Source organism: Alternaria burnsii, assembly GCF_013036055.1.
Source record: "Alternaria burnsii strain CBS107.38 chromosome Unknown 750, whole genome shotgun sequence".
NCBI classification, from domain to species: domain Eukaryota; kingdom Fungi; phylum Ascomycota; class Dothideomycetes; order Pleosporales; family Pleosporaceae; genus Alternaria; species Alternaria burnsii.
In genome coordinates, this window is record NW_024066108.1 from 816502 (window position 1) to 842435 (window position 25934).

At 51.7% G+C, this 25934-nt stretch overlaps 9 protein-coding genes across 9 annotated transcripts; 4 read left to right on the plus strand and 5 right to left on the minus strand.

The window, feature by feature from the left end:
- Positions 1 to 117: 117 nt before the first annotated feature.
- On the minus strand, positions 118 to 1608 carry GT037_001662 (uncharacterized protein; the record flags this gene model as incomplete). Its single annotated transcript, XM_038926709.1, has 1 exon — positions 118 to 1608. One exon carries the CDS (start codon positions 1606 to 1608, stop codon positions 118 to 120), a length of 1491 nt encoding a protein of 496 aa, XP_038790001.1.
- Positions 1609 to 2603: 995 nt separating this feature from the next.
- Positions 2604 to 5060, minus strand: GT037_001663 (bte binding protein 4; the record flags this gene model as incomplete). Its single annotated transcript, XM_038926710.1, has 4 exons — positions 2604 to 3021; positions 3073 to 4253; positions 4329 to 4665; positions 5011 to 5060. 4 exons carry the CDS (start codon positions 5058 to 5060, stop codon positions 2604 to 2606), a joined length of 1986 nt encoding a protein of 661 aa, XP_038790002.1.
- A 199-nt stretch (positions 5061 to 5259) lies between these two features.
- GT037_001664 (ubiquitin-domain-containing protein) lies at positions 5260 to 5906 on the plus strand (the record flags this gene model as incomplete). Its single annotated transcript, XM_038926711.1, has 3 exons — positions 5260 to 5281; positions 5412 to 5483; positions 5533 to 5906. The coding sequence occupies 3 exons, from the start codon at positions 5260 to 5262 to the stop codon at positions 5904 to 5906; spliced, it is 468 nt and encodes a 155-aa protein (XP_038790003.1).
- Positions 5907 to 6069: 163 nt separating this feature from the next.
- Positions 6070 to 6285, plus strand: GT037_001665 (uncharacterized protein; the record flags this gene model as incomplete). Its single annotated transcript, XM_038926712.1, has 2 exons — positions 6070 to 6102; positions 6157 to 6285. 2 exons carry the CDS (start codon positions 6070 to 6072, stop codon positions 6283 to 6285), a joined length of 162 nt encoding a protein of 53 aa, XP_038790004.1.
- Positions 6286 to 6399: 114 nt separating this feature from the next.
- Positions 6400 to 11174, minus strand: GT037_001666 (uncharacterized protein; the record flags this gene model as incomplete). Its single annotated transcript, XM_038926713.1, has 2 exons — positions 6400 to 7203; positions 10287 to 11174. The coding sequence occupies 2 exons, from the start codon at positions 11172 to 11174 to the stop codon at positions 6400 to 6402; spliced, it is 1692 nt and encodes a 563-aa protein (XP_038790005.1).
- Positions 8700 to 9735, plus strand: GT037_001667 (uncharacterized protein; the record flags this gene model as incomplete). The annotated part of the gene is made up of 2 exons (XM_038926714.1): positions 8700 to 8874; positions 9371 to 9735. The coding sequence occupies 2 exons, from the start codon at positions 8700 to 8702 to the stop codon at positions 9733 to 9735; spliced, it is 540 nt and encodes a 179-aa protein (XP_038790006.1).
- A 1608-nt stretch (positions 11175 to 12782) lies between the features above and the next one.
- Positions 12783 to 14149, minus strand: GT037_001668 (uncharacterized protein; the record flags this gene model as incomplete). Its single annotated transcript, XM_038926715.1, has 4 exons — positions 12783 to 12991; positions 13050 to 13436; positions 13489 to 13942; positions 14000 to 14149. 4 exons carry the CDS (start codon positions 14147 to 14149, stop codon positions 12783 to 12785), a joined length of 1200 nt encoding a protein of 399 aa, XP_038790007.1.
- A 2242-nt stretch (positions 14150 to 16391) lies between these two features.
- Positions 16392 to 19949, minus strand: GT037_001669 (membrane-associated tyrosine; the record flags this gene model as incomplete). The annotated part of the gene is made up of 2 exons (XM_038926716.1): positions 16392 to 17138; positions 17190 to 19949. The coding sequence occupies 2 exons, from the start codon at positions 19947 to 19949 to the stop codon at positions 16392 to 16394; spliced, it is 3507 nt and encodes a 1168-aa protein (XP_038790008.1).
- Positions 19950 to 23550: 3601 nt separating this feature from the next.
- Positions 23551 to 25564, plus strand: GT037_001670 (lysyl-trna synthetase; the record flags this gene model as incomplete). Its single annotated transcript, XM_038926717.1, has 5 exons — positions 23551 to 23763; positions 23816 to 24035; positions 24084 to 24312; positions 24362 to 25238; positions 25289 to 25564. 5 exons carry the CDS (start codon positions 23551 to 23553, stop codon positions 25562 to 25564), a joined length of 1815 nt encoding a protein of 604 aa, XP_038790009.1.
- Between the last annotated feature and the right edge of the window lie 370 nt (positions 25565 to 25934).

Here is a 25934-nt window from a genome sequence, read left to right on the forward strand (position 1 = left end):
ATACAAAGGATGGATACGGTTGGTCATGTGTACAATCCTAGAGCAATAGCAGGATATGGATGAGAGGAAATGTTCAAAGTGATGACATTAATGCGCAAATACTATGTAGGGGTATCTCTATTCTTCCTCTTCCTGTACGGTCTTCCTCTTCTTTTCCATGTGCTCTTCTTCTTCCCCTTCATCAGTACATCTCGTCGCGTCCACACCATCCCCACCCTCGACCTCGTCGATTGCTCTCTTCCTCTTCTCAGTCCTCGTGACCTCCTCGCCAGCCGACTTCTCAGTAACAAACAGCGTACTGGCCGTCTCCTTCACATTACTAATCTGCTCGCTCACTTCCGCCTCCACCTCATCTTCTTCCTCATCGACCAGCCCCAGATCAAATGTATTCTTATCTGGATCCTCGAGCGCAAGCTGAATCTTTTCCAGTCCCATATCGTCACCCTCGAGCGTCTCACTGATCTCCGGATCTATCCACCCCTCTGTATAACTGCCTCCAAAATCAATAATCCAAAGCTCGTCGTGGGCGTCCACCATGAAGTTATCCGCTTTCGCATCACCCCATATAATGTCGTTGTCGTGAAGCAGCGATATGTACTCTGCGCTCTTCTTGCTCCAAACGCGCCGCTTCTCCTCATCTACTGAAGACTTGAGCAGCTTTGTCAATGGCGTCGGTGTCTCGATGTTCTCTAGCAATAGGCCCATGACCTCGGTCTTGCTGTTGCCCAGAGCAACGAAGCCGCGCAGGCGGGGGAACTTGATGTCAAGATTCAGTTTCTCCATTTTCCGTAAGATCTGTATTTCACGCTTCACGGAGTCGGGTTGGTCGGATACCACGGGCTTGAAAAAATATGTTTCGCTGCTCTCGTTGTGCAGAACTTGACCTGGATGGGCGGGTGGAGGCATGCTGACTTCAGATTGGACGGTTAGGTCGTTTGCATTGTGCCAGGGAAGTTTGTAGTCTTGCATGTATTTTGGGACTTTCATGCGAGGTACGAGGTCTTCGATTTTGGCTTCTAGGTCGGTTGTTGTTTCTAGGAGTGTTGGGGAGAGCTCTCCCTTTGTGATCTTCAAAGTGTAGAAATAGGTTGGGCCGTGGTACCATTCGTAGAGTGTTGATTCTTCTGGTTCGCGGTTCGGCGGCGCAGAGGTTTGCGTGATGTCGGACAAGGAGGCGAGGATCCAGTTTCGCAGTTCGACGCCTGCGCTGGCGGAGTCTTGGTCGGCGTCTTCTCCTGCTTCTTCGATGTTTTCTGGTGTGTATTCACCGTCATCTGGTACATAATCGTCGTCGGCCGAGACGTCCACCCCACTGTCCTTTCCCTCCGAGCCTTCTCGGTCTTTACTCTTGTTGTTCTTCTTATCATGCACTTTCGCTTCTCGCTCTTCAGCTAGCTCCTCCTCGCGCTCCTCGGCTTCGCGGAGTGCAGAGACCAATTCGAGATATTTGTAATAAAGAGGCTTCTCACTGGATTTCTGGAGCGTTTTGGGGTCAACAGTGACGTGGAAGCGGACATCGTTGATGAGAGCAGTTAGAGCGCAGCTATCGTCCTCGTCGTAGGAAAAGTGTAGAGTGTAGGCTTTGTTGGCAGTAGTGGTTTGAGCCATTGCTTCAAGGAAAACGAGATTGTAAGTAACAGATGTATCGTAAGAATGGATAGAGATGGTCTATAATGCGAATGTCGGGAGACTACATCTATACCTTCCATGCAACAGCCCACGCCTACAATTCTACCCATGCGCCGACATCATCGCTATTGCAGATCGCCGACCTAATCGCAGAGTAAATGCCATGCCACACTTTAGGGGACTTCATCTGGCCCATGCATCTACATCATAGATGTCGTCCTGATCTGCAGGAACGATCGAGATAGTGGAGCAATAGCATCGTCAGCAAGAGTGCTAAGTGGCTGGAAGGCACGATAGATCTGATCTGAATCGAGTTAAGGGTATCGATCTGAAACTGTATGAAATTGACAAGGTTGGGGTGAAAGGGATCGGGACTGGCGCGTCGCGAACGCGTCCACGCGCGATGTCGTGACGTCAAAGAAAGTGCTGGGACGACTTAGCGCTTCACGTTTCTGCGACGACCATCCCCCGTACGACGCCGGATGAGCGCATTTTGCTTTTGGCCAGGTCGCTCGTTGATACGCCAATCACATGCAAGAACCAAGTTTGAATGATGACATTTCACCATGATGTGTTTTGAATTGAGAAGACGTCCAACATTGTCTCATTGCTACAGAGGCGCTCATCTATCGTGGTGGCGCATCGCTAGCAGACATGCTGCACTCATTCTGACGTTAAACGTCGTGAGATAACCTGACCGTATACGCCTTTTGAAAAAAACAATCCTGCCTGCGAAAGGAGCGTGATCCCACGTCTTGCGGCCCCTACAATGAACAAAAGAACAGAAGCGAAACATCGTCCTCTCGTAAGAATAATCTCAGACCCTGTCCAAGCCCGCTCAAAAAGCGAAAATCGAAAGCAATGCGTTGAAACATCTTCCAGAGATCTTGCGAACGCCAAGTCATTATACGTTCGTAATCCATAACAGTTATCATACAGTCTCACAGTCGAGTCGTGACGTCGGGTAAGAAGATTTACACAGTGAAGTCCAAGAGGTCGTACGAGGAAGAGTCCAGTGAAGTGAAGTCACCCATTGCCTTCATCTCAAGATCGAACTGAGAGTACGAGCTGTCGGGCATCGTGTCAAACAGCTCATCAAGAGCGTCCTTGGACTCGATTGGCGATGTTGGTGGTGTTGTAAACTGATTTGACTGGATCGATGATCGCGATGGAGAGGAAGACACTTTCAAAGGGCTAGACTGGACTGGCTCACTGGAACCGTTGGCAGACCCGGAAGAAGCAGGCCGTACGTCAGCGGGCGACATGGGAGGTGTGTGCGAGTGCTGAGAAAGCTGTTGGAGGATGTTCATGGACGCGGTGTCACTTGGGTAGGTAGCAGATGCAAAGCTCGATTGTGCATCTTCAGCGAAAGGGCTTGATGAGGTCTCGAAGCTGGAGTATGTGTTAGCATTGTGTGAGACGGAACATGACTGGGAGACTGACCTGAAGGGATCCACTGAAGCATTCATGGAGTCGTAGCTTTGCGAATCGGAGAGAAGCTGAGCTGGCTCATATCCCTCAATCGGTGATGAGGATCGAGCCTCTGAGTATGGCGAGCCAGCCGAAGACGGTGGTGCGGATACTATCGCACGTCTTGTTCTGCTGGCCTTCTCGACGCGCTGCTCCATGTCTGGGCGGTTCTTCTTCGGGCGGCCACGCTTGGCTTGTCGTCGGACTGCATCAGGGAATCCACCGACACACATGCCACGCTGACGGTGACGTGTGAGGGCATCTTGTCGAGCGAAGCCTGCGCCGCAGGGGCACTTGTAAGGCTTGTTGCCTGAGTGGATCTTTGCGTGGCGCTTCAGGTCATGCTGTCGGACAAAGCACTTGCCGCATCCATTGCACTTGTATTGACGATCACCAAGATGAGTTTGAACGTGGGATCGGATGTTCTCACGACGTCCGAAGACTTTGCTGCAACCTTCGTAAAGGCAAGTCCACTTGCCGGTTGTGGCATCTTGCTCGCTGATGTAGCGCGCTACTTCTTCTGGTGCAATACCAGTGTACTCATAGCTTGCGTCAACCTCAAGATCATTGAAGATCTGGGGCTGCGAGAATGAGTCCATCATGGGTAGACCACTAATTGACATTGAAGTTTGCGATGTAGGCAGCATAGACTGTGTCTGCGAGAACATCATCTCTTGGTGCTCTTCGATGTTCTCCAAGAAGGATTGTACGTCCCTCTGTCGTGGTGAAGATACTGGCGATGGTGACAAAGCATCGGATGTGTAGTAGGATGACGACTCGTAGCCCATATCGGCGTCCGGGTTGTCAAAGTCGAAAGTCATGGCTCTTGAGGTTGGCTCAAGGTTGATGTCACCCATAGCAGTGAAGCTTGGGTGCTGAGGAGTTGCGCTAAAAGCCTCATGACTGGGTAGCTGCGCAGGCTTTTGTGGTGTCGCAGTGGGTGTTGGGAGGATGTTAATGAAGACTTGTCCACATGAGCCATACACTGACTGTATGTGCTCGTGAAGCTCTTTTAGTTGCTGTTCAGTAGGGGGTTTAGAAGAGGAGGAAGGAGGCTGCTGGGGAGACTGCGCGCGGAGTGTCCTTCGTGGAGTCCGCGGTGTGATGGGAGAGATCTGTACTGGGGATGCCAAAAAGGATTCCTGGGGGCCCGGCTGGGGCTGTCTGTGCGAATGCGCTACTTGCATAGATTGCTGTGGTATTTGTCCTAGATTGTTAGTATTACTTACCGTACTGTCCTCCTGCTGGAAGGATGGTGTGTCGAATGGTCCTGGTTGGTGTGTGTATTCCTGGTTTGTGGCTTGTCGGGCAGCATGGATGGATTCTAGGCTGAGGCCGCGTAGATCCAAGCTCATACCGCTTCGGTTTGGTCGTCGTCGGTGTAGGTTAGCAGGTGGTGCTCGTACTGTGGGTGCGTCAAAAACAGTGGGTGTCGACAGTTGTCGGCGGTGCTGAATTCGTTGGCGCTGGATGCCGGCTGGCATGTTGTTGGACAGCATTTCGTATGCAGGTCGAGTCCGGAGTTGGTTCTTGGGAGGATGGGGAATAGTCCTATGGGTTCCGAAACTGATGTGGTGTTAGCATTGAATGTCATGTGATGGTTCGACTGCGCTGAGATGGAAGTCTCGAGTAACTTACCTCACGCAAAGCAAGCGGCGCTCCGCCGGGCGGTTGGTATCCTTATGAAATCCTCAGTACAGATGCAGTCTCCCAGTAGCCTGCCTCAAGTAAGTATGTGGCCGAGGCCTGTGCTAGTGTATATGAGTGGTGGTGGAGATGTGTTTAGTAGCAGTCGCTAAAGCAGCAGTGGATGTTTGAGATGAACAAAGAGATGTGGATGCGAGGGATGAATAGTGCTGGTGAAGTGGAGGATAAATGCGGAGGAGGAGATGACGATGTATAATACCTTACCGGGACGGGTAAACATAGAGCTCTATCTGGCGTTGCCGCCGCAACGACATGGTTACCCGAAGCCGCCCACGCTTGACGCTGTAGCTAGGCCAAGCCCGGCTAGCGCATCTATGCAGAGCACGGGCCGCTTAGTAACGCGAAGCCCCGCCCACACGCATTTTTGCTACTTCACGATTTCGACTCCGTTTCCTCCCCACCCTTTGCATCTACGTGAGGAAAGCATCTCAGAAGAGAGGCTCAGCGTTCAAGATGCAGATCTTCGTCAAGACCCGTAAGTAGTGTTCGCCAACATCACAGCCTATGCGCCGCCATCGTCGCATCCGTCGCCTCCCAATTTGCCATCGCCATCGCCATCGCCGTCGCAATCGTCGCACACGACATAGCAGCTAACAAGTTCGCAGTCACGGGCAAGACCATCACTCTCGAGGTCGAGAGCTCCGATACCATTGACAATGTCAAGTCCAAGATCCAGGGTACGTAGCCTGACTTCGCTCCAGAAGTCTCGCCTCTAATACCCAGCAGACAAGGAGGGCATTCCCCCGGACCAGCAGCGTCTGATCTTCGCCGGAAAGCAGCTCGAGGATGGCCGCACTCTTTCGGACTACAACATCCAGAAGGAGTCCACCCTCCACTTGGTCCTCCGCCTTCGTGGTGGTATGGCCAAGAAGCGCAAGAAGAAGGTGTACACCACCCCCAAGAAGATCAAGCACAAGCGCAAGAAGACCAAGCTAGCTGTCCTCAAGTACTACAAGGTTGACGGCGATGGCAAGATCGAGCGTCTTCGCCGCGAGTGCCCCCAGCCCGAGTGCGGTGCAGGTGTCTTCATGGCCGCCATGCACAACCGCCAGTACTGCGGAAAGTGCCACCTGACCTACGTCTTCGACGAGGCCAAATAAGCGCATCGCCACCGGGGCACGCGACACGATCGATAACGAGTTACGGCATCAAGGCATATATGGGAGGAGCTGAATAGGTTTCACCACAATGTCGGACATCTAGAATCAATCAAACTTGTCATGGACTTCACACCTCGGTTATCGACCCCAAATCGTGAATTAAATGCTCAGTGCTTGTGGTGCGAGCGTCATACCAGTGATCTCCCGTGTATGCGTAGATCTTCATCTCGCGTAACTAATGTATATGCAGAGCGTCCGTGTCTCGAATACGGATACCATGGTCGCCTTGTCTTCGTGCTTCAACCTGATGAACGTTATCGCCGTAGACTTGGTTCATATATTGAACTATCATGGTCTCATTACAGCTGCAAAGCACTAGCGACTACCTAATTATGGTTATATGGAAATCAACAACCTACCGCTTAGTAAGAAGCGCAGTTTAGATCGAGAACGTAGCAAGGGATAAGAGTAAGGTGGCTGCAATCAGTCGTTACTACCAGCTAACAGACGTGCACATTACTACAACCGCGCCCAACATCCCAATCATCAGGATTGAAAATGACTCTCCCGTCATCTTCACAGCTCCTCCCAGTGCAGCGTTACCACCTTGTCCTGCAATCTCTCCCTGTCCATTCTGGTTGTTGCCGTTTCCTCCTCTCCCACTCGATCCATCATCTGGTCCATTTCCTCCAACTTGGCCACCGTCACTCCTTGCGCTTGTTTCGAGCGGAATATCCTGCATAGGCTGCCCCGGTGGATTGTTGACGCTGTTAACCTGCGTCTGAAAGTCCTCCAACGGGTTCTCGATCATCGCGCAGGGCATTCGGCCTCCGTTTGCGCTGAGTGGACCGGGAGCGGGTTTCGTGGTCAATTGCGAGGCACCTGGAAAGCGCTGAATGCTGTTCGTAACACTGATAGGAAGGTTGAAGATAGTGTATCGTTCCACACCATTCAATCGGTAATTCTGGTGTATGCTAATGTTGTAATCTCCCCTCGCGGTTGAACCCTCATCCTCATTGTTATCCCCGACTAAACACTCGGGCCATTCGAAGTTGATGTGTTTGACTGTTTGGCCACTTTCCTGATCTAGTATGTCTGCGAAAGGTGGGGTGGACGTTGTCAGGTTCGATATCGTGAAGTTTTTCTGCGTAACCGTCGATGTAAGGAAGAGCGTGAAGTTGAAGACTTGTGTGAGCGGATCGGCGATGTTGCGTGGCGGTACGGCGAGTTTGCCGTCGCCTGAGACGTCGAGCGCAATGTGAAGAAAGTCGCCACCCATGGGCGTGAAGGGCTGGGGCTTATCTTTCTGTCAGCGGGAGTATCGCGCATCCTTCGACGCCTGACGTACCGCAAGTATGATTCCTAACCCTGGCGTAAATATTCTTCCATTCACGATAGTGAACGCGCTGGTATCGGGTCCGTTATTCTGACCATTACGATTATTATTGCCATTCTGTCGTCTCTCGAGTGGATCATGATCCGGCGACCACGTTCCCAGCATCTGTGCATTGATGACATTGTGCATTAGACATGACGAAAAGAGAGAAAGCAACGGAAAAAAAGTTGAGAAAATCATTGCTCAACAACAATGCATGCTGACCAGCAGTAACGACAGAAGGAAAGAAGCGTAAAGGACGGCCTGAAGCGGGAAATGTCGTTAGCAGTAAATCAAGGAAGCGCAATCACAGCGACGATTCGCAGCCCGCGATAGCCGGTACAGGTATCGCGTGCCCAGAGGCCTTGCATGATGCTTGGTAGAGGGCGAGAGCTGGCTTTCATGCGATATTGGACGAAATGAGCCTTGTGAGGCTTGAGTATCACGTTCCGAGACGCGTGGTGTCTGAGACGTGATAGTTCGGCTGTGGTTCAGCCGGCGGGGGGCAACTATTCGCTTAGTCAGTTCTGCTGCAACACTTCCAAGGTTTGGTCTTGTTATTCCAACGCGTCGACGCAAATGCACTATTCGCTTCTATAAACTCAGATGCTCGTCGGTTTCTGGAAATGGAGCTTTTATTTGCAATGTCCCCGATGTTCTTCCAGCGTCTCTGGTCTCGAGGGAGTACAGTGTCTATCTCAGCCGCTTATGGAGCCTCATAGGTAGCCGACCGTACTACGAGGGTGCAGATAAGGAAAAGGGAATGGAGAAGACTGAACTCGTGGATAACAGCGAATTCTTCGTACGCGTTCCCGATCCCTTGACATGCATTGCTGTCCGATGCTTAGTGCGTAGCCGAGAGCCGACCACGACATTGTTCGAATACCTCCAGAAGCGTGTTGCGGAAAACACAAAGCTAACTGTAGTCGAAATACGCGCTGATGCCGGAAAGGATAGGCAATTTCAGCGATGAAAACGCCCTCGTTCCACCATCGACCTCGACCCAAGAGTGATGCAGGATATCACCAACGATATCTGGCTTTTTTCTTTCACAAAGACTCCCAGACTTGATACCAAACTAGCAGTCGACCTTATCGCTATAGTCACCTTTTCGCCAGTCCACCCGGTACTAAAGGATTGTCACTCTTAGCCGGCATTGCTTCCCATATAAATGTGCTCTTCTAACTGATAAATTTACAAGGTACAGCTGATAACGACCTAAGTCCAGTTTTTGGCAGGGCCCCCTTCCGGAGCTGCATTGGCATTGAGGACATTGACTGTATCGGTATTGGTGTTAGCGATTGCAGTGCACAGAAGTCAAAACTACAGCCTGTACTAAAGGAATCATCAGAATGTGCTACGTTCACAAATTCTGCGCAAGTGTTTGCATTAGGGGCTCTGTGACGAAAATACTGAAGATGCAAGCTACTGTAGATTACAAGGTTCTGGATCAAGTCGAAGCTATCAACTTGCCTAATCTTGATTGTTTGAGTGAGGGTGACGAAGTCGAGGCCAATAAAGACGAGAAGAACACTGGTTCCCCAAAGAGGCGTGTGACGCTTTCGGATCTACATAATTTTATTGACGGTATAAGTGCCACAGAAGGTTAAACGACCATCATGAGGATAAATCATCCTGAGAAGCTAGATTCGTGGTGAGCGCAGGTTCGAAATCTCGTACGCAAGCAAAGCCAGCTCCATCATGACCTTCAAGCGCCTCTTCGACAACGACGGTTGCGAACGATACACGTCAGGCGCCATCGGTCGTTTCGCTCAAGCTTTCCAGGCTTAACATCCTAGCAGACCCCGTATCCCTACTGTTGAACTTGCCCAATTTTGCGGCCAATACCGTGGGAAGCCGGATATTGCTATTAAGGAGTTCGCCGCCTGGTTACAGCGAAGCACAGACAAGTCCTCTTGTCCTGCTCACTATACCCGCTTGATCCTCGTAAACATCTGCACTACGGACCGTTGTTACAGAAGACTGCTTTGTTGGGCTCAATTCATATCCATTTGGATCTGGCATAACTGTTGAGACGACGGTTGCCACGCTCAAAGCGAGAAACATTTTGCTGGCTTTGACCTTGCAGCTCCAGCACTAGGCTTGCCATCGACACAAAATATGCCACCGGGCTCTGATTTGGTCCCAGATTTCATGGATGCTGGCTTTGGTAAGGATATCGAGCCTTTGCTCAGGAACCACATATCAACTGTTGAGGCTTCACCGACCCAATCGACAGCATCTCTCTGGGACGAAACGTACCATACCCAGGCTAGCCTCCTTCGCTCAATCACCTTGGTCATGTCCACAGAGCCAGGTAAGTTAGCGCTAGCGTCGCCCCACCCCAACGCTGAAGACTTCACTGTACTTGAACAGGAGCGCAACGATTCTGGCTTCGAAGATTTTGGCGTTGACGGCTCCGATACAGACAAATTTGACACGGCTGAAGAATAGTCTGGCCCACCTAGCCCCTCAGACATAACAAGTCAAAAAGTTCAAAGCGTTTGTGCAAGACATCACGGTGCTTGAAGTCGGGACAATTCCGTACTAGGAAGGTGGAATGTCATAGTAACCGGTCTCCGACAGGATCAAGAGTTTATAGGTAACACTTGGACCTTGGCATATATGAAACCCGGCCAGGCGAGGTACTGATCACGAACCAGGTGCATATTCATTAGTCCATTCATAATTCATAAATGAAAACAAAGTAAACTCTATTGGTATCAAAGAAATTCGTAGCAACCGTGTGGCAAAGTGTACACACGGTCTGGTGATTATTGCCATGGCTGGTCGTTATATCTTCCATACTGGTGGTCTGATGACACAGAAGAGGTACTAGTCCCCTGGGTATCATGAGGTGCCGAGTGGGCCAGAATCTCTTCTTTACTCCCTGCCACGCTAATTTTGTCTTCGCTGTCTTCGCGCGCATGGCTCTGGACCGTGAATTCTGTTGTTTTTATAACGCTCGATGGGAACGCCTCATTGTTTGCTTTTCCTCTACTAACGTGCACCTCCCATTGCTCTTGATGATCTGTGGCGGTGGCTAGAACGGAGCGTTGATGGCTCGTTCCCTTCTTTGTTCCCTTCATCGTGCCTAGCGCCACGCCTTGGGATTGAATGGCGCCGTTACTATATGAGCTGGCACACCCACTCCTGGCGTTCCTGGTCAACTGGACGAGGCGGTTGAGAATGCTGAATTCGAGTTTGAGCTTGATGCTGTATACGAGTGGCTTCCACGAGGTCTGGATCTCAAACATATCTGCAAACTCGAGGCCCAGGATGCTGAAGTCAAGGAGGATGACTAGGAAGTTGACGAACATGAGATGGTGAAGTAGGCTTTTCGTGCCAAAGTTGCCGATTGTACGCTCCATGCGGAGGAGTTTTGTGGTTTCGAAAACGTATAGGCCGGAGATGATGAGTTCCTGGGCGATGAAGACACTGAGCTGGATCTTTTCGTAGATCGCATAAGGCTTGACGAATGGGTCCGGGTTGCTTGAGTTGGCGCCGTAGACCAGAACAATGATGGGTATGTGAAGCCACACAGCGTTGGTTATAATCATGATCAGAACGGCTCTGAGTTTCTTCCTGTTATGCATCACGATGTGCAATCGCGAGTAAAGCACAACCGATTGTCCAGTGATCATGGCGCACCATCCTATGAGGATGAATGTGGCGTAAATGTTCTTTTCCGGGATCTCTGCCAGGTGCATGAGCGTGTATCCGGTGGCGTTGAAGACGATACCCCATGTTGAGATGGTAAAGCTCCAAAAGTAGAGCCCGCTCCGTCTCTTGAACAAGGTAAAAATGTAGACATTAAGTTCGAGAAAGTTGTAAAGTGCTATGCTGAGAAACACCGCCGCAATGGTCTTCGATACGACGACGTTGACGGCCATTGCAGGGCAGGTGGGTGTTCGAAGGGAGGGAAAAGCAGTGTTAACGAAGCGAAGAGTGGAGTTCAAAGCGGATCTGGGGATCACCTCCACAACACTTGTTCAGCCAGGCTCGGTGTAACCGGGGTTCCGCCATGGATGTGGGTGGGTAGTCTGAACCTTCCCATGTTCCCTCCCTCCCTCGATATCAGCCGTATCGTATCTGAGCCGCATCTGCAGGGGCACCAAGGACATACCGATCCTGGTACGTGCGGACAGAGCCAGGAAATCCCTCACAAGATCATTCTGTTTCGCTCGGGGACAGCGGAAGACATCTCATGAGACCCTCCTTTTCTTGGCGACACATCATGTTCGCCTACGTGAATACCCCTATTGGTGGGTGTGAATGCCATGCCAGCCACACTAGCTTGAATCGTAATCGAACATCGGTCCGTTCCAGCTAATCCCCAACTCACATCGAGCTTGCGATTCGCTCCTGTATCATCATCTGCTTGCCGTGGCCGCCATGTCCTAGTCGAGTTCTTATTTCCCTGAGAAAAAACCTTGGCTTTAGAAATCAAGCATCGTATGATCTGGACTGTATTTCCTGGACATTATCGCCATGGATGACCAGCAAGTGAGTATAACAGGCCCTTCTCGCATTTGGATATTGCGTACTTTACATGAGGCCCAAGTGATTTCGATAACATGGTCGATGCCGCTCTAGACCCTACAAGGAGGATGGGGAGTTTTCCGGATCGACCAAGAATGAGGCACATGGCTGGAGGCTTCATGCGCTTCTCCGACCCGCACCCGCAAAACGATACTCGGTTCCCGGTGTCACGTAGAACACGTCGGTTTGATCTTTTCTGCATTGACCGGCTCGCTTGCAGCGTACGCGATTTTAACTTTGAAGGTACCTGCAGGTGGCATGATGGAAGCGCGGTTCACGGTTTCTAGCTTCTGTGGCGATGTGCCAAGTAAATGGCGCCTTGGTTCAGGTCGTTCCGCTGGTGCCGCTGAGCGACTTGAGAGTCAGACGCGTTCTTCGTACGCTCTGAGATGCGAAAGTAGCTGCCCGTTGCGGAAAGGCATATGAGTAGCGCTGCATCGCGAGAGAACTCAAATTGCCCAGGAGGAGGCAGTGCTGTATCGCTTCGTGTTTTGCGTTGCGTCGAAGTGGCGTTTAGCAATGAAGGAGCCGAAGGCATCCTTTCCACGGGGTCCGGGGTAACGCCGACTGGTAGTCTACGGCCCTTCTCTCGGGTTCCAGTGGACTTAGCTTCCCCTTATACCTGCTGGAAGCCCAACATCACGTGCACCTGTCGCGAACTACCTTGCGCATTCGTGTTCAACACCCGGTGGCTTTAGACAAATATTTAGTAGACGCCACCATGTAACAGCGGCCTGCAAGACACTAGGTATGGTATAGCTTCGGCATCGCGTACCTGACAAGAGAAGGCGTGTTATCTTGGAATCCTCTTGGGCATCACTATCACTGCAGGATTTCCAGGGTTCTCAAGTCTAGAGCTCTGGTATTTCAAATTACATTACTTATCTAATTGTGCAGTGCAACACATTATGGTATAAGCTCAGTAATCAACTAAGCGGCGACGTTGGAAGTTCCATTGATCACTGAATAGGTGCGCCAGATGCGGCCAAAGTGGCGTAGAACAGCTTGGTCTGTCCGGTAATGACCATGCGCCCCTCTCCCGCGAACTTGAAGTTAGCCGCTGTCACGCCAGTGTAGATCTTGCCGATGAGCTTGCCAGAAGGGTTGTAGACCCATACACCGTCACCGGCACCAGCGTAAACGCGACCCTTGGAATCAGTGTGTACACCTATCAGAACATGTTAGCGACTGCATTCAACAATTAATGCCCGCATCCAAGAACATACCATCAGGGATAAAAGCGGGGACGTAAGCGAAGGTCTTGCGGTTGTCGAAGGTGCCGTCTTCGCAGACATCGTATGAGTAGATCGACGCAGGAGCAGTCAGGTTAAGACCGTAGAATCCGCCTACAACACCAGTATCGGAGACATAGGCCTTCTTGCCATCAGGTGAGATAGTGATTCCGTTGGGGTGGCCAAAACCATCGGCGACAACGGTCAGCGCACCAGTGTCGAAGTTGTAGCGGTACACCTGCTCTCGCATACCGGGGTAAGGACGGAAGTCCTGGAGGTATCCGTAGAGAGTGTCGGTGAAGTACAGATCACCATTGGTTGGGTTGACGACCAAGTCGTTGAGCGAGCTGAACTGGCGACCAAAGTAGTTGTTCACAAGAGCTGTGATGATCAGTATCGTGTTGCACTCTGGAATTACATTTGAGATGCTTACTGGTCGTGTTGTACGGTGGGAGAGGGTTCATAACATACAACGCGGATGGCACGTTGTCACCCTGGCCCTCACCAGCGAAGATAATGTTGCCCTTCCAGTTAGTGCCACCATTGGGGTTGATAACCTGTGGGTTGGAGGTGTTGACCACGGTCACGGGGGCTGCCTCGAGGGTTCCATTCCTCACTTTCTCGGCATCCGAAAGACGGATCTTCTGGATAATGGAAGACTTGTTCAGTCCGGTGCCCGCGGCAGGAGCACCAGCATTCTGGACGAAGAAAACTTCCTCAGTCGGAGGGTACCAGGTGACAGCCTCATGGAAGATGGGGTCCGACTCTGAGGTTGCAATGGTGGTCAACGAAGGGCTGTCACCAATGACATCGTAGAATTCCTCATCATAGATGTGGAAGGGCTTGGCTGATAGAGACTCTTCGGTTACACCGGGCCAAACAAACAGCTATAGCACTGTTAGATATCCCAAGTCAGATGGAGCTGCTCGAGATGCAATACATACCGTTGAAGCATTAGCTCCGGAAGGCGGTGGGACATTTGGCAGAACATTGAAGCTCTTCTGGTCGACGATCTGCGCAGACTCGGGTACAGTCTGCGCGAAAGCACAGCTGACTGCTGCACTAGCAGCCAGGAAGACGGTGGTAGATGGCATCTTGAATTGAGTTTGACCGACTGTAACTCTCCAAACTCTGGGGACAGCCACAGTATAAGAAGTACATGGTTTCCGCACGGATAATCTCTTCACCGTTTGTCTCTAGGCCTGTTGAAAATTAGATTATCTCGGCATGTATCCATATAGCGGTATTTTCGTCATCATGCGGCTCGCTGTCGACTACATTCGGCATGGCATCATGGAAGAGGGCCGATGGCGCTCAATTAGTCAAGGATTAGAAAGGCCGGTGATGAAGCTAGGCGCAATGACCCCGTGGGGTTGGGGATATCGCGACCCCGCCTTGAAGTCGCACATTGAACTCCAATTCCACCCGCGGAGTAACATTCCGATTACCAATGTGATGTGTTCGCGCCATAACACCTTATTCAACAAGGAACGCTGTTCTCGCGCAGATTGTAGGCTAAACAGGTATAGGATACTTTGTATGCAGCTTACCATATGTTCCTTGCTTCCCGATGCGCACCAAGCCGCGGTGCCTTCTTGGCGCGACAGTTTGGCCGGACCGGCTAGGGTATCTCGAGCCGTTTCCGTTGCCGGTATTCTTTGAACAATGCACCAGAAGGCTAGATTCATCTCTTCGTGTTCGAACCCGGGGACGGAGATGCATTGCCGAATGGGGTTGCTGCAGGAATGGCATTCCTGGGTTCCATGCCCATGTCCTGCACATATATTAAAAAGCTTAGCTTATACCTGTCGATAATTGGGAACCATACCTATGGGTTCTACTCGGCTGATCATATGCAAGTCTGGCACCAGAACTCAACATAGTCGAGATGCAAGTGCATACCTAGTGTCATTGTCTTGTCCAAATTTCAGCGACGGCTTCGTGCCTGGTATAATTTCAATAGCAAGTGAGCATAAGCCAAGCAGGCATCTGAGCCAAAAGCTTCTGTTCTTATTCGATGTAATTTCTCGAACGTGGATGACTTTGCTGGCTCATAAAATCCGCCAACCTTGGTTTATTTACATGGATTGGTTCGATCGCAACCACAGCTCTTTCCTGACCCAAATCACAACATTAACTTCTCCCAAAAAATCAGAAACAAAGGGGAAAAGCACAAATAAGAGGGCATAACATAATCTGACGCCAACGCAAAGTAGTTTCACATTGATCTGTAAAACGAGATAGCACTAAAGAAGACAATTATGGAAAGAACCTTTTACTACTCCTTCACATCCATTGATGCAAGTCCGTTGGCCAACATCACATCTTATTGTCAGTCACACTTACGACCCTGTGCCTCTTGCGTTCATAGACATATTTATAAAGCCAAGCTCTAGCAGTTCTTGTTATTTAGATAAAGAGCTCAATCTGCTTCCAACCGTTCAATGCGAATTATCATTCCATCTTACACCTCAAGGCTAGCTCTACCTGCAAGAGCCTGCATCCATACGCGACTATACCTAAGGCCTAGTGCGTCCGCTTCATACAGAAGCGTGTTGGCAATGGCAACTGGTTATGAGGGCGGCTTCATTTTGTTAGTTGATAGCAGTAGCGCCTGATCGCACGGTCCGAAAACCATACAACCATATCAGCATACATACGGCACATCACACGCGTCGCAAGCAAGAGACTTTAAAAATGGGTCATGAAGATCGTGAGTGATATTGCTCTTTGAACATTAACCCCGATGTCCACCTTCCAACCGTCCCACCAACCGCCGCCATAACCCAACCCAGCCATCTCGACTCCAGCCTCCTACGTTGATACAGTAAAAGCCGTACCAGTCGTTCAATGATGCACAAAGACAAAGAAAAAAAAACGCCGATCCCCCATTCGCGCTGTTTTCCAGCTGCGAAGGTATCCTCGTGGGGGGATGCATATGCAACGCAGAGAACTCCAAGTATAATAGCCAAACCCAAAACCCGCCAAGAGGGAGACAGCCCAGTGCCCCAAGATATCATGGCCGTAACGTTCAGAAGCTCGTAATAACAGTGATGAAGAACAAAGGAAAAGGTACAAAGAAACCAAAGACAAAAACAGGCGACTCGTGATACAGCGAATCGTTAAAGCATCAGAAGTGCTTTTTGCCCTTTTTCCGATCTCAAAACGCCAGATCGTGGAAATAGTGTTACAAGGGTGGTGATGTTGATGATGTCGAGGTACAACAGTATCGCAAGACATTCAGAAGATGGCTGCAGATGCATGTCGTAACCAAGACGGTGTTTGTGCGGAGTAAACGGAGCGGAGTTGAACAAGAAAACGATATTGGATGAGCGCTTAGCTCATATCCATCATGTCTTCGAAGACACTGTCCTGGTGATCACCAGTGTAAGTGGCAAGAACTTCGTCGCTGGGCCCGAAGTTGCCCTCATAGATGGTGGCACCAGCTCGGCGTCTTGACTCGACCCACCGGCAACCGTAACATTGGAGTACTTGCTCCGCAGTTGGTCGCATTTCGGGGTCTCGGTTCAGCATGGCGTAGACGACATGGTCCATAGAGTTGGGGTCGTTGCGCTGCACCATGAATGAAGGCGCGCGAGCCAGCTCCTCCTCAGGGTTAGAGGCCGGCTTGACCGTAATGGAGGCCATCGAGTCTTCAGCAGCGTCCGACATGAGGAAGCCATCCATGGAAGGTCTTGCCTGTTCAGAGACTGGGTCGCCATGGACGTCGCGACTGAGGGTGCTGCTGTCGGCGCTCCAAGTAAGGCTGGGAAGTACGCTCTCAAATTCGCCAGATCGCAGCTTTTGCCAGTAGTCGCCATTCTCGGGGATAACACAATTGCCAGCAATTTCAGCGAGCATCATGCCAAGTGCAAAGACATCGGCAGGCTTGTCGAATCGGCCAGAGAGTTGCTCGGGTGCGAGGTAATGACGGTCGCCTTCGCCATCGATACCAGCTGGAGCTGGCCACTGGCTCGCTAGACCAAAGTCTGCGATCTTGAGTCCACCCTCAAAGTCGATGAGGATGTTGGCGGGCTTAAGGTCAAGATGAATATAGCCAGCGTCGTGAATGGCCTTGAGACCCTGCAATAGGATTAGCGGTGTGTTGCGAACAAAGACTATATTTAGACATACCATGGAAAGTTCGAGCAGAATCTTCCAGATGCGGAAGTCATCGAGACGGCTATTAAAGCCAACAGTGTCGAGGTACTTCCTCAAGTTACCGCCCTCACAATACTCGGTCTGGATGTATAGGTGCTGGTCAAACTCCCAGTGGGTTTTGATGTCCAACACATGCTCGTGGCCTTGAAGAGCGTAGAGGATATCGACCTCACGCATCTTCTTCTGGCGGTCGCCTGCACCAATGTACGGCTTCTTCGACTTCTTTACAACCCATACCTGGCTGCCAGCGGGTGACCTTAGCGGCGAGATCTTCACCGGCTGGCTCACACGGTAGACTGTGGAAAACTCGCCCTCTCCGCCATCGAGAGGCTTGATCTCGTGGAACCTTTCACTCAAGGACTCATCCACGTCGTTCTTTGTCAGGCCGATGGGAATTGCGCCCTGGACACTGCCGAAGAAGCCGGAGTCACGTGGTGTCGTCGGTGTGGCAGGCGCGAAAGAGCCAAAGCTGCTGTTGAAAGGGAAAGATCCCCGTCTGTTGCCGGAGATTGATAGCTTGCTCGCGTCGGGGGGAGCGGAAGATTCATGCGCGGGGGTGTGTGGTGATGGCGCGCCAAAGAGACTTCCGGCTGCTGTAGAATATTTAGTGTTGCTCTCGCTATTCAGTGACTGAAGAGGTGTACGGGCAACCCGCCGCGAAAAAGACAAAGGGTGAGCCACAGCATTGGTTTGCCGCAACATCCGACTTTGATTCGCGCTGAGAGCATGCGCAGAAGGGGACTTGTTAACCGTTGACTTGGACTCCTCGTCTTCTGACGAGCTGTCTTCATCCGGAAAATCAACTAGATCTGTATGAGATATGTACTTACTCGTCGGCCGACCGTCATTGTCGGGTACTGCAAACGTATCTTGGCCAATAGAAGGGCGCGAGCGGAACGTCCTACGACGCAGGCTGCTCTCCTTGGAACGACGACTAGATCCATTGCTGGGTTTGGTTGGGGTAGGTGGTGTGTCATCCGCACTCAATTGACTGTCACCCATCCGGTTCGCCGTCGGTGATTGTGTGTCCGGCTGGACATCTTCGTCATTGTCTCCGTCGATACTGACAAAGCTGCCTCGGCGTTGCATGGTACTGCCCATGCCACCGAAGATGCTTGGTCGCTTGCCGAAAGAGTCTGTTGTGAACTTTGATACGTTCGATACACTCGCACTGAATGGCGTGCTAGGTGTACCAAACTGATGCTGTGGTCGAGATTCATTGCCGAAGAGACTGCCACTCCTCTTGACCAAGGGTGTGTCAATGTTGACTGTGCGGTCTCCTGAAGCTGGAGGGAACGACTGGCGCTTCGATGGCGTGTCGGGCATGACATAGACGCCACCTGCTGCTGGCTCGTCCGCATTACGGTTCTTCTTGGACAAGAGACCAGTAGAGAAGGCGACAGGTACCGGCGGCGCAATCTTAAAGGGTGTGTCGAATGAGTCTTGCGACGATTGCTCACCTTCTGGTGCAAATGGGCGCCCGATACCGATCGGTAGTGAGCGGGAGAAATGTGGGTTAGCGGACATCGGAGGCGCGGGGAATGCAGGGCCGCCCCATTGAACGGCTGGAGCTCGGGGAGGGGCCATTGGTGTGCCATGTACGCTCGAGGAAGCAGATGCTGGCGTGTGCGCATGTGATAATGGGTGAGGTTGTGCTGCACCGGCTCCACCACGAGGGAATGGTGTTGGCAAACCCATGCGCCCGGCGTCGAATGTGGACTTGCGGAAGGGCGTCTGCATGGGTGGGGTTTGTATCGATTGGTTCACGGTGCTATCCAGCGACATGCGGTTGCGAGTCTTGGAGGCAGCCGGTCCAGGCATAGCGAACTCACCGTCGTGGCTTGGCTTGCGCGGAGTGTTGGAGCGCTGCGACAGGGTCGACCTCCGCAATGAGGTTGTCCGACGGACGGGCGATGTCGCGCCAGAGATAGGTGAACTGTTGAAACAAAAGCCGTTGGTCATGTCGTTGAACGGGCGCGAGCTCTCATCAGCAGAGATGCGCGGTGCGGGGGTTGGGTCGAATATGCTCTCGAAGTCGTTTCCGAGGCTCGAGACGCCATGCAGACTCCGGCGTTTCGCCATAGGGCTGCTGCCGGGAGATCCGTTGAGATTCATAAGTCCATCGTTGCGCTTGAGTGGGCTCGACTTTGCGGGAGGCGCGGGCGACAATTCGGGGCGACGCGCAAACTCGAACTTGATGGGTTTGTCGTCTACTTCGAGACGCTTGTCCATGTCCATGGTGTCCGGAGACTCTGCGCTCGGTCGTCGCGCGGGGGTGTTTTCTTGGCCGGGTGAATGTCGCGTAATGAAGGGCGTCGCGTTGCCAACGTCGGTAGACTCGGCTAAGGCGCGTCGACGCGGGCTCTTGGAGTTGCTGTTGCGCGTGCGCGGTGATGACCGGAAGGGGCCTGAGCGTCGCAGGGAGAACTTCTTCTTGTTGGCTGGGGCGGCTTGCGCCAGTGGTGACTCAGGGAAATCCGCGAGAGGGCTTGTGACCTTGAGCGCCTTGGGAGAGAATGCGCGCGCAATGGCGAGGGGAGAGATGGGAGAGCGGGGCGTGTCGGAGTTGCGGAGTTGAAAACGCGACTGTTTTGATGGTGAGCGCGAGAGAGAGCGTCGGAGCTCCTGGAGATGGGAGAAGTGGGTGCTGTCGAGTCGATAGCTGTGGGGTCCGGTTGGTGAGGGAAAGTGCATGGTGCCACATTCGCGACTGGGCGAATATCCGTAATCCATGGTTCGCGTAATGAGAGCGTCTCAATGCAGACGTTTACCCGTGATGGAAGCGTCTGAAGTGAGTCGGGGTGTTTTGGTATGAGACTGTGCAGGTGGCGGGCAGTAATGTCTCCCGTGACGTGTCGTCGTGTTTTAGGCAGGTGCAGAGGGCATGGAGATGTTTGCAGTCTTGAATCGATAGCTGTAGCGCGATGCTGGTGCTGGTGCTGTTGGTAGTGCGTGTTGGCGCTTGGGTGGTATGAATGCTTGCAATGTTGTCGGCAGGCGCGCGATGGCGTGGGGCGCGATGGTGACGATGTTGGCCAAGTTCCGTGATTCCACCTTCAACAAGCAACGGCCGAGGTCGTTAGGTGCTCCATACAAGGCCTGGTGATGGAGGGTCCTGGTGGAGAAAGGATGGCTGGAGGGTGGAGAGAGCGTGGTTGGTGTTGTCGGCGTGGCCTAGGGTGATTTGCTGTATCGTGTACTGGGGAAGCGAAGGCGCAATGCGCGCGTGTTTACCTCCGCACGGCAGGCAAGTATAGTCGGGAACACGGCAGGCGCGACAACAACTTGATGATGCGATGACAAGGGGAGAGTGAGAGCGATCGAGCGATGAGGAGACCCTTCTTGCGCTCGATAGCGATCGGCTGGGAATGCTGTGGTATATGGGAGAAGACGCGTTCTCGCAGGGTGCCTTTTCGCCCGTGTGGCAGGAAGACACGGGGCCCGTGCCCCCAACCCACCCATTTACCTCGTAACGCCCTGCAGCGCGAAGCCCGTTAGCCCTGCCTACCAATAGAATGCAGACCACGAAGACAAAGTGAAGCAGTCATACAATGGTACGAAATGGTCTCTACGATTAGCAGCTACGTAACGCTCCACCTCTGCCAGACCGCTGCACTTGCAATGCGGTGCGAGGCGCTGCTGCGGAGTCTTTGCCACGTTGAAGTTTGCATGTTTACACTCCGTGTTTGTTGATCAACAACGCAAAATCAAAACAACACGGAATCCTCGCCACCATCACACAACTCCCCAACCACAGTAGCGGCACTATGGCGCTCGACCCACAGGCCGATCCCATCTCCCAGGCTCTCTCCATGCCCAAATTAGCAAATCTTATCGTCTTCATGCCATCGGGTGGCCGAGTCACGCGAAATAGGGGCTCCAGCTTTGCACGTCCGCCTGCCACCAGTTCGGCGGCCCGCGTCTCAATCTTAGCTTTCCCCATTATGATTGACGAGTCTGCAGCTGGCCTGCAGCCTCCTATCGATTGTCTGCATCTTCGCCTATCTAGCTATCGATAGGCTTCGCGACTCGTGAAAAACGTCCTCTTCATATTGCTTTCCCTGCAGTAAGCTGTGATATGCCCACGCCATATTTCCCGGCGTCGTCATCGGCTACTTCTCAGCTGAACATGATTATTGCCCAAGACGCGTCTTCGCGTTGTTGACGCACAACCCAGCCGTACCACCGGATCCCCCTCTCGACGTTTCAACTTGTCCGATCGCACGGCTTCCTGCGATCGAGGGTTGTTCCAATGATGCTTCGCCTGCAGTTAGCCATCCGTCCATCCCATGGCGCCGGGATCGAAGATGGGTGGTTACACATGACGTAGCCTCCTTGATCTCTCCCCCAGCTCTCGATGTCAGAGCCACTCCGTGAACGTAGAGCGGCTAAGCTATCGATATGATACACGCTAGAAGCTCACAAGGCTGCAGATAGCTGGGTCTCGGAGGCGGACCGTATGCCGCTCGATAGTCTTCTTCAAACAGCGTGCTCACGAGGCCTTGTTTGAGGCCAGACTTCGAGATGGTTGCATCAACTGACCACTAACTCTCCGGGAAGGTGCGGCTACAGATCGTACCTGCTTGATCGATCAAACGCAAAAGCACGTCGGCAGTCAAGCGCCCTCGAGCTGTCACGCGTGGAGATCATCGCGTCATGGGAAAAAACAACATTCTGATACCCCGAATCTGCATCATGTGGCCGCTTCTGCGACCTCAGTAATATTGGTACTAGAATTATCCCCGCTAGTCTACCGTCCAACGTCGGATACTGCAGGTACGCGCTTCCATCGCCATGTTTTCCTGTTTCATCATCGTCGTACCTGCTTTAGCCTATCGTGCGCTTCCATATTTCTCTACACCCTTCCATCGTCACTATGATGGCACATTCCGACATTGGCAAGACCTGATCACTCTGCGACGAGCAGCAAGCTCCAAGAGTGCTGTCTAAGGCATGGACCCGAGTATTTCCGGATATGCAATGCGCTGCAGTTTTACCGGTCCCGAGCAGAAGCGACATTGCATCTAAAATGATCGATACGAGTTTGTTCTGAGTTCCAAATCAGGAACGCGACATGAGCGCACGGCGACATATCGTGCAGCTACATGCACAGGTCAGCCTTAACCGCATTTGCAGCGGGCACCAGCCTCATGATACCCCAAGTTTGATGTTTCAACGCGTGTTTCAGAACACAACTTCGAATTTCCTAATATTGTCACGGCCATACGGCTTGTCGCCCAATCCAATCACTATGGTAACATCTGCTGGATTGTTCGCCCAGTTCGGATTTCCATGGTAACTAATTCTAGATGATTTACTAGGCTTGATGATATCGTGGGTAGATGATGTGGCTTTTCAACAGGAGAGCATTAGGGCCTACTTCATGCCCGTGGTTGTGGAAGTGAAGGCCAAAATGGGTAGAAGAATTGCGTGGAAACCCCGCACAATCAAGGTATTACCCAGGATCTCAGCGATCGAAATTCGCAAGGCGTGCGCGCCAAGAAGAAAGAGATGGGGTTTCTGTCGGTTTTGGGTCGGATATTACTGCGCAATAGACGCCCAACACAGACAGCTGTCAAAAGTGACGAACATCCAGGGACCTCCCGTGACATCGCCTTAAAGATCCACAGGGTCTGGAGATGATCTGTTCCCACTGTTCATCCCGTCGCTAAGGTGATGCAAGATCTGCTGCCGTAGATGCCCAATACTGCGCGTCTTCGCATTGCGCATATTGAGGCCACTAGGTGATCCTTGGATGCTATATCTGGGCATGACCGTGTGGGTCTGTTCCTCATTCCGATTGATTTGGGCAGAGTCACGAGAGTGACGAAATTTCTACACGAACTTCTTCCGTTGAGTCAGGTAAGAAGTACATTGACGATGCAAAAGCTTTTTGTTGTTGCGTTATAAGATGTAGCCAACGTCAACTCGAAACGTGATACAGACAGGGACCGAGGTGTCGTTGCAGAGTCCATTTGATATGTCGTGGCCAGGTGAGAATTGCAATCTTTCCGTCTCTGTGATCAAAAGGGCTCTGTTATGTCAAGCCTTGATCGCATGCGGGGTACGCATGATGAATCGATACAATCATAGTGCCAGAGACTCTACATCTACCAAATCCGGCAGCGATATGGAATAAGTGCTCAATATGTTTACAATGAATAGAGAAGAAAACCGATGTGGCATGAAGCATGAGTCCTAGAAGCCGGATGGAAAAACTTTGTTCCTGTGGCTTGCAGTCGACGCGAAGGCGGGGTGAGTCAAATCGAAAAGTTTGGCGGGGCATTGTATCTCGTCGCGCAGCCCACACGAGCAACACCCCAACATCGCAACAATGGCTGACGAACAACCTGCAACACAGCCACCGGCTGCCGAGGCCAAGGACTTGCACACTGACCCCGTCACTGGCGAGAAGATCTCCAAGAGTGAACTGAAGCGTCGCCAGAAGCAGCGTGAGAAGGACGAGAAGAAGAAGGAGAAGGCAGCCGCGCTCCCGGTGCAAACCAAGAAGGAGAAGAAGGACGATGTCGAAGAATTGAACCCAAACGTGCGCCTTCAACCCTGAAATTTCTGTCGATCCAATTGCTCACATACTACAGCAATACTTCGAAATCCGATCCAACAAGATTAACGCACTTCGTGCCTCCAAGCAACCGAATCCGTACCCGCACAAGTTCCACACCAACTACAAGCTCCCCGACTATGTTCGCGACTACTCGCACCTCAAGAAGGGAGAGACCGAGCCTGATAAGGAGATTCGCATTGGTCTCCGCGTCATGACACAGCGTTCCGCCTCCAACGCGCTGCACTTCTATGTTTGTACGTATACGGCACAACATGATGCCTTTAACAGCTAACAATCTACAGGCCAGGCTGAGGGCACCAAGATTCAGGTCATGTGTCAACTACAGGAAGCCAAGGCTGACGTACCTTTTGAGAAGCAGCATGAGAACATCCAGCGTGGAGACATCATCGGCGTCATCGGCTTCCCAGGTCGCACAAGTCCCAAGAAGGGTGGTGAGGGCGAGCTGAGTATCTTCGCACGCGAAGTAATCCTTCTTACTCCCTGCCTGAGAATGTTGCCAACGGAGCACTTGTGAGTTCGGTTGTAGATTCAGGTAAACATAGTACTGATACTGTGATAGTGGTTTCAAGGACCAGGAGCAACGCCACCGCAACCGATTCCTCGATCTCATCATGAACGACTCGACACGCAACACCTTCATCACTCGCTCCAAGATCATCAAGGCCGTTCGCAAATATCTCGACGAACGAGACTTCCTGGAAGTTCAGACACCTATGATGAACAAGATTGCTGGTGGTGCGACTGCACGACCCTTCAAGACATACCACAACGAACTCGACATGGAGCTTTACATGCGTATCGCGCCCGAGCTATACCTCAAGGAACTCGTAGTAGGAGGTCTTGAGAGGGTATACGAGATTGGCCGTCAATTCCGTAACGAGGGTATCGATCTCACCCACAACCCTGAGTTCACCACATGCGAATTCTATATGGCGTACGCCGACTACAACGACGTCTTGAACATGACCGAAGAGCTCGTCAGTGAATTGGTCAAGGAGGTCACTGGCAGCTACGAGACGGTCTACCATACTCAGGACGGCGAGATCTACAACGTCAACTGGGCAAGGCCATGGAGGCGAGTCGAAATGATACCCGCATTGGAAGAGGCTACTGGTGAGAAGTTCCCACCAGCAGACCAGCTACACACTGCCGAGACCAACGAGTTCCTCAAGAAGGTGCTCAAGAAGGTCAATGTCGACTGCTCAGAGCCTCGCACCAACTCAAGAATGATCGACAAGTTGGTTGGTGAGTTTATCGAGGAGACTGCTATAAACCCTACATTCATCATCGGTCACCCCGAGGTCATGTCACCACTTGCCAAATACCACCGCGATACCCCTGGTCTCTGCGAGCGCTTTGAGGCATTCGTATGTAAGAAGGAGATCTGCAACGCCTACACTGAGTTGAACGATCCATTTGACCAACGTCTGCGATTCGTAAGTTTGAGGCAGGTACGTTGATAATATGAATACTTACGGTTATACAGGAAGAGCAAGCGAACCAGAAGGCCGCTGGTGATGACGAAGCACAACTCATTGACGAGACATTCTGTCAGTCGCTCGAGTACGGTCTGCCGCCCACTGGTGGTTGGGGTATGGGTATCGACCGTCTAGTCATGTTCTTGACAGACCACTATTCCATCAAGGAGGTGCTCACCTTCCCCTTTATGAAGGACATCGTTGAGGTCAAGAAGCCCGCCGCGGAGGTTGTCGACGTAACCCCCAAGCCCACTGAGGGCATTCGTAAGTACATAAAGCTTTGAAGTTGTCCACAGCTTGCTAATGCGATGCAGCACACAAGTAGATTCAAAGTAGCATTACCGGCGTATGGGATGGTTAGGACATGGGTACGGATCATGAGGCACGTTTCACGAACGATTTAGCCAAGATAAATGAAGATGAAGACATGAACGACTCTGCAAGAATGTAGGAAACTCTTTTTCTCTGAATTGTCCCGAATATTTTCACGTTCAATACCAAACGTACACACTACCAGCGTGTTTATCCTGCAAGTGCTTTAAAAAGTCCGCAGTAGATTCATTTGGAATACTCACTGGTGCGACATACATCTCATCGTTTTGATGCCTCCTCGTCAATTCATAGATGGTTCGTGTACTAGATTCGCGATCACAT